Below are 7,690 nucleotides of genomic sequence, written 5' to 3' on the forward strand. Positions count from 1 at the left end.
TTGTGTGCGTTTATTTTTGCTATTACTCGTTACTGTAGCCATTGCTATTTAACGTTTAACTGTAGTATCAATCCACAATGGACCAGGACAAGAATATTCCGTGCTCCCAGCAGAATTGGAGTTGACAACGCAAAGACATCAATAACCGACAGAACATGAGACAAAAGCATGCAGTATTAAGCCAGTGAGTGGCCAAGCCCTCGACACATCTACAACTTGTTATTCATCAAAACCCGGCCCTTTCACGCACCGCCAGCTATTGTACTCATAATTCCGGTGTGAAAATAGCAAAGAAATATTTCGGACACCCCCTCAGAACCTATAGTGCTACCGCCGCGCTTAGATGAATCATTGTGTTAGGTTTGTTAAAAAAGAGCCCTAAAAGTTGGATATTGGTAGACTAAATTATGAGATCAAATTTACAAATATGTTTCAGATGAAACTGGCCGTAAGTGATGCCTATGATGCCTCAAGCAACCTCAGAGACATGAGGATATACTAAGTAAATAGAAGATATTTGAAACTCATTTATCAACCGTTGTGCCCTCCTTATGAATGTTCTTAGTCATTCGAAAGAGGGGTTGAGATTGTGTTATACTGTAGCAAAGACTACAACTGGAAATGATTTAGGCCCTGACGGCAGATTATTGTAACAGTGTGTGTGTGTGTGTGTGTGTGTGTGTGTGTGTGTGTGTGTGTGTGTGTGTGTGTGTGTGTGTGCGTGTGCGTGTGCGCGTGTGTGTGTGTGTGTGTGTGACCACTGAAAACTGTGTTTTCTCAATAGCCTTTGTTTGGAGTGTTGGCAGCCAACATTGTTGGAATTGGCTTCAGGAGCCTACATGTCTTTACGCATTGCACTTCTCCTCAAATAAAAAATACTAGGCTCCCGTTGAATTGTATTGTATGTGTGAGGCACGTTCTCAAATAGCAAGATATAGCCTYGGCCTACKGTTGATACTGCATTACAGGACTGAATAATTGAAATACYTTTGGAGGAGAGTGTCTTTGTTAACCCGATGAGAGGTGCTCTCTGGAGATGGGGATGGATACTGAACAAGTTCAATGAAGTATGGAGGTAGGCATACGTGTGCATGTTTTAGGATGTGCAGTATATTTTCAATTCAAGGCACTCTGACGAATGAAGCATTAAACACCTTTTACGGATGGGCTACTTTGCAAGGCCAGGGTAAAAAAGACAGGACGCATCGCTGTTGAACCAGGCTTAGTAGCCTAGGCTTAGGGRAAGGGTAGCAGGGGGATTAATATGAAATGGAAAACAATCTTTTTTTTTTTTTTTTTAAACACCATAATATTTCGAAATAGAATGAGGTCAGAGGCATGATATCTTAAATGGCTTCTCTCGTTCCATGGCACTGTGTACACACAGTGTACTAGCACATAGAGTCAGCTGCCTGCATACAGACTTGAAATCATTGGCCACTTTAATAAACGGAACACTAGCCACTTTAATAATGCCACTTCAATAATGTTTACATATCTTGCAGTACTCATTTCATATGTATATACCGTATTCTATACTATCTATTGCATCTTAGCCTATGCCACTCTGTCATTGCTCATCCATATATTTATATATTCCATTCCTTTACTTAGATTTGTGTGTGTTAGGTATTTGTTGTGGAATTGTTAGATATTACTTGTTAGATATTACTGCACTGTCAGAACTAGAAGCACAAGCATTTCGCTACACTCGCAATAACATCTGCAAACCATGTGTATGTGACCAATAAAATGTGATTTGATTTGACACTAAAGGCCTAAATGTTTTTAAGCGTAACATTCGCACGTCTATACAAAATACTAGGCCTTTGTCAATTGTAAGTGTCAAACGCACGTTAGTTTGCAATTTCGTCATCACTGGCACACTGGCATTTTCCAGCCCTAACGCGAGGTTCGGCAATTTACCTGTCTTAACATCAGCTCCCTTGCGTTGAGGTGGTAGGGGTGGCAATATTAGAGGTGTGTCCTCGAAAACGATTGTTTCCCCCCAATTTCATTTCATTTGATTAAAAACCAAACATAGCCTCCCCTCCCCTTAATCGAGACTGGTTTAACAGCATCGCATAGGTGCCCATTTTATCCTGGCCATTATCCAGGTAACTTATGAATAAAGGGGTTTCAAATGGCCTACTGAGAGTGCTTTGAAATATTTTGTAAGTCTTTTCCCTCATGCTTTTTCATTATTCACAAATCACCAACCTGCATACTTTGTTTCGCTTATTCAGTAGCCTATCCAGCCACATTATCAAAGAGCGCCCCTCATTCGATTACCGAAGACACGCTACTCCAAACTCTTCAGTCCTCCATATCAACTGCTGATTTTTTATTTTTTTACCTGCCTCAAACATTGGCAATGATACAATTGACAAAGGCCTAGTATTTTGTATAGACGTGCGAATGTTATGCTTAAAAACATTTAGGCCTTGGTGTCAAATCAAATCAAATCTGGCGCTTAGCGCCAGAAAGAAATAGAGCCTTAGTGTGTGAACATTTGTTTGTAAACTGGTCTTTACACAATATTCAATTGTCACCATATGAATGATTTTCGACACTAAGCTGCACATCTGGAAACAGTTCAGCTGAGTTATGTAATAGCTTAACATTTACATTTGAGTCATTTATCAGACGCTTTTATCCAGAGGGACTTACAGCAGTGAGTGCATACATTTTCGTACTGGTCGCCCTGTGGGAATCAAACCCACAACTCTGACGTTGCAAGTGCCACGCTCCACCAACTGAGCCACACATTAGCAAAAACATGACCAAGAAAACTCAAATAAGTCAGGCTTTACGGTCTGGCTTAATTGTTTCCATCCTTATGTGACCCATACCCACACACACCCTTCCTTTCTTTCCCTCTCCCTCTCCCTCTCCCTCTCCCTTTCCCTTTCCCTTTCCCTCTCCCTTTCCCTCTCTCTCTCTCATGACCACTCCTTCTCTGTGACAAAAACCCTGTAAAGATTGCCCTATGTGTGCTCCAATGCCATTCTGAATATCTCCAATGGTCAGACTCATTAACAGTCTCTTTCAGACCCAGGGCACAGTGGAAAACCATTGAACTAATGATCTACCAATGTTAAATTATGTACAGTGCGAGGCTACTCTGTACCTCAGTCAACCACCCATTGGTCAAAACCTATAAAAAGAAAGCCACGTCACATTCCATTACCCAGAATCCTCAGCCATCCTACTGCACAGCACAAATGCTGTGATGACGTATTAGTTGCCAGTTGAATCTAAAGAGCTATGGTGGCATGTTGCTAAACTTCCATTTAAAAARCACACAAGSTCTTCACTAAAAGCCTGMAAAACATAACATAACTCATCTAATCCCTGCACATCAAATAGCATTMGTACTATTTTCACATAAARAAMGGTTCARTGCAAAGGCTACACAAGAGTGGCATACCCATGTTGTACCCTTAGTTTGGGTGAAATGGTGCAAAATGGTGCCATCGAATGCAGGAAGACCCACAGCTATTTTCTGTAACTAGGTCATATTGCTTTATTGCTTTATTCAAAACATGTGATCAGATTTGTATTTTTCCTTCAAGTGTTACATTGCTTATGTTCATTTACACTGCTGCTGTTATAATGCAGTTATCAAATCTAACGTGTTCAATCCATTTAATGAAACAACAGTTTCTCCCATTTACATTTAATCCATTGTTGATTTATAGTGTAACATAATGTATCATATATGTCATTGAGCAGTGACTTGCAGAGACGAGACATGTTCACACATGATCATATTGTTGATCACAGGAAAAGRGTCACGGAGGACTCAGGAGGACCCATCATACTCCATTACATTTAGCCCTTTCATTCTCTCCCCTCCTTTCCTTCTCTCCTCTTTCTTCCTCTCCTCCAGGTTATGTTAAGCAGTGTGGTGGATGGGAAGGAAGGAAGGGACTTCCTGGGAGTCTCTGCTCCTGGTATATTAAATTCAAATAACTCCCTGTGGAGTACTCTCCAATATTAACACTGTTACTGTCTCCACAGACACACGCGGATCCAAACGCAAACCTCCAATCCTCCCGTCCACTTCCAAATAGACGGAGGGAACCTACGTGATGTTATTCAGTTATTCAGATGAAATCTCTTAAAACCATAAACGTTGGGTAGTAAGGTCCAGCAGTCATTGAGGTGAAACGTCTCCCACAATGTTTTAGCTTTGTTCCGGTGTGCCTTGAAGATAGTCCTCTAAGCAATCTCAACCCTGCCCTTTCCTCCTATCCTCTCCTCTCCTCGTCAGCTATGCACTTTCCATTCCCCATGCAGCATCTTCCAACACAGCTCTTACCCACGGCGGAGTCGGGTCATGCCCACTGTTTCCATTCGACTCACCTCAACAACCATTTTAAAATCGACTGTCTAAAACAAACATTTTCCTCCCTCCGTTTTATAAATYATTTAAGCTCATTTCCTTTCAATTATGCATGATGCATCACCGCCACCAGAACTCAGCSCCTGCACTGCAGCATCACCCGAAGACAGGAAGGACGGTAAGGGTGTGATTCTTGACATAGAAAGTGGATAAAAATATGTTTTGTATGTCATCGATTAGCTTATTGAGTAGTTCAGTATTGTCTTTACATCATGTGTGTGCTGTGTCTCGAGAAGAAAATGTGAAAGGATACCGTGTTGCAACATTTCTTAGAAAGGCCTTGCCAAGATAACACTGTTTTTTTAACACATTTAGAAGGAATTGGATAATACAATCTAATACATTATTTTCAGCACAAAGTCCAATTTCAAATAAATAATATCATATAATATATAATAACTATGTTTTATTTTATTTTAAGGAAATGTCAAAATAACTGGTCATATGTATGTCACTACAGTGCATATCCTAAACTTAAAACCTCCACACAGTTACCTGCAGCCAACACACACACACCACACCACACCACACCACACCACACCACACCACACACAATCACCTGAGAAGAAGTTCTTGGTCCTCAGGTAGCTCACGCTGAGCCGTAAGATAGAGAGTTTATCCAAGCTGGACGTGACCTCTTCTGGGAAGGGCAGTAGACTGGCCAGACGGTCCAACTCAGAGTTCAGACGGTCCCGGTGTCGCTTTGATGGGTTAGACTTGGTCCCTTCAGATGGAGCTGTCTGTTTCTGTCTGAGCAGGAGAAGAGACATGGGATTTATTAGGGAATCACAGAGGAAATGATGAAGCCAGTAGGATAATTCTCTCAATGTTGATAAGAAGGTAAACAGTGGACATATTACCACTCAGTACTCACTTTTGGTCTTTCACTTCGATGCTAAATGATAAAGCATATAATTAAATATTGGTATTAATAATAATAATATACGTTTAATAATAAATAATCACCATATCAATAATAATAATAATAATAACAATAATAATAACAATATGATTATAATAATGTTCTTATTTTCTTATAAGTTTACTTATTATTTTCGCTCCTATTTAGCTTATTTTTTTAACCAGTTATAGATAAGCAATAATAACATTGTAAATACAGTGTGAAAAAAATATTAATAGCCAAGTTACAAGTACTTGAACGTTTCACACGATACACTAATGGCACACTGAACTATGAAAAATACTGAAACGAAAAGAAATACAAAAGGCCTGAGAATGACGAGCKCTGAGCGCCCTGCACCTGTGCCCGGAGCACTGGCATGGGTTCGTTTGGATTCGAATTGAATCATCTCTCTCCATCTGAWTTGAACATCACGTCAACCATTTSACCTCATCATGATTAGGAGTCAAATTAAGTTATTGAGTTATTTTTTATTTAGGACATTATGCATCATTATCCTGACACAATATACTATCTAGGATAAACACACTGCTTATAATGTATACATATCCAAATYTGTCTGCACCAAAGAATATTGAAGATATATACATGCTATTTGGATGGATCGTGAGTGACTATCATGTCATATAGCGTTGACTCATATATMATCAAATAATAAAAAATAATAACGTTATGGCGGGCCATTTTAGTTCATTGCGCAAGCCAATGCAACGTTCAAAAAACTCTCACTTACTCTCTTTGCACCGGTTTTCTTCTTTTCCGTCCAGCATACATGGTTGAGGCTTTACTGCGGTATAGCCGACTTATTCAACGTTAAGTGAAGACCGAGCCGACCTACATAAACCCGGTAATGGTTGTCTAATAACCCATCTACTCATCCCCAGATCTTGTCCAGAAGGAAAACTGTTTTCAAGAATGGATCAAGCAATGCACCGATGAATCAGTCCTCTTGTCCTACATCAATGACGTTGATGTTTGTCAGGCGGTTCAAYTAATTACGCCTGCAAACAAATACTGCCAACGATTGTATAAATGCTATTGCATGCAACTAAACGCCGTATCACAATGACATAGAGTTTTCCAACAAWTAAGCAATGCTAAATTGACATTGGTCAAAAAGTGGCAGCAGCAAGTGCGTCCCTTCCGCGGTGTTTAACCGGTGCGTAAAATYCTGTTGACATCCGATATTAAATGCCTTCCTCGTCATGCAAAGTCCATGTCATCATTCGTTTCGATACAAAGTTAACATTAGTGGAAAAAAATTGAGGAGGAAATAATAACGACATTGAAATATGTTGCAGTTCTTTCGCTAACGCATCTTTGCAAATCTCCTCTTGTGGCACGAGCAGCTAAAGCGCGCTCTCAACCTGAGCCCACAACCCCCCTCACAACKCAGTTAGGCCGGGGTACACGCATTGAAATGGACTGACCAGGCAACCCGCACAGATTTGTGCAAGAGCGCGCAAGGATCAGAGGTGGAGGCGRGCGAATCAYAGGCKTTMWGTTAGAGGGCGCGCGCAAGGATTAGGCCTCAGGTTAGAGGGCACGTGCAATTAACAGAAATAGGATAAGCACAAGGGTCCATTTGGTCACTGGCACAACTTGTCAACTATTTGTAAAGTTGGTTGGCTATTAGGCTATGCAATTATATATTTAGTGAAGTTGGAAAACCTTTCAGAASGATATTTATCTTGATTTGCTCATTTTGGTTATGCCCTTCTATTACTAAAATAACCATGAGGACCTTTCCTCAGGTGAGAAAAGGTAAGTTCAAAACCTTCCAAAAACATTTTCTTCTTTCTTTCATGTCATTTTCTCCAGAGCTAAAGAAAAAAAAGTTACGCTTGAATAGCACCACTTTTCTTTCTTCCTGTTTCAGTCCAGAATTACCATAAAGTGAGTTTTGTGCAAACATTATATTATCTCTCTTTTGTGTAAAACCAGAAGGRTTGTGGTAATGTTATGTGAGTATGCTCCCTCTAGTGACCAAAATGAATATGACATAAAACCGTTTCATAAGTGGCTGGGGAAAACTACTACTTCTACATTTACAGATAACATAACATGGCATAAAGTAACATAGCATAACGTAACATAACATAGCATAACATAACATACATCTTTGAAAAACGTATGTCTTTACAGATAAAATAATTATTGGAAATAAATACTCCAACTGCTCCCTCTCCTCCTATCCTGTGGGAATCATGAGGGCCCTCAGGCATACCTGAGAGGACAGATACTATCATTCACCTCTAGGGTGAAAAGGAGTCACGTAAGCATCTGGAAAATGTAGAATCTGAAATATATATATTTTTTTAACTTTTCCTGAATTCACTAAAACTGCCCAAACTATCGGA

At 40.0% G+C, this 7,690-nt stretch overlaps 1 protein-coding gene across 1 annotated transcript; it reads right to left on the reverse strand.

Moving 5' to 3' along the window:
• Positions 1-3,131: 3,131 nt before the first annotated feature.
• Positions 3,132-6,725, reverse strand: LOC111971094 (aryl hydrocarbon receptor-like). Its single transcript, XM_070445874.1, has 4 exons — positions 6,064-6,725; positions 5,283-5,303; positions 4,968-5,158; positions 3,132-3,157 (listed from the first exon to the last, which is right to left on the reverse strand). Exons 1-4 carry the CDS (start codon positions 6,102-6,104, stop codon positions 3,132-3,134), a joined length of 279 nt encoding a protein of 92 aa, XP_070301975.1. The 5' UTR covers positions 6,105-6,725.
• Between the last annotated feature and the right edge of the window lie 965 nt (positions 6,726-7,690).

The sequence above is a fragment of the Salvelinus sp. IW2-2015 genome, linkage group LG12 (genome assembly GCF_002910315.2).
Source record: "Salvelinus sp. IW2-2015 linkage group LG12, ASM291031v2, whole genome shotgun sequence".
NCBI classification, from domain to species: domain Eukaryota; kingdom Metazoa; phylum Chordata; class Actinopteri; order Salmoniformes; family Salmonidae; genus Salvelinus; species Salvelinus sp. IW2-2015.

Coding starts and splice junctions, on each gene's coding strand:
- LOC111971094 (XM_070445874.1), bottom strand. CDS start 6,104: ATGTATGCTGGACGGAAAAGAAGAAAACCGGTGCAAAGAGA. Junction 5,304..6,063: donor AGAAAACCGGTGCAAAGAGA/GTAAGTGAGAGT, acceptor TTTATCATTTAG/CATCGAAGTGAAAGACCAAA. Junction 5,159..5,282: donor ATCGAAGTGAAAGACCAAAA/GTGAGTACTGAG, acceptor TCTCCTGCTCAG/ACAGAAACAGACAGCTCCAT.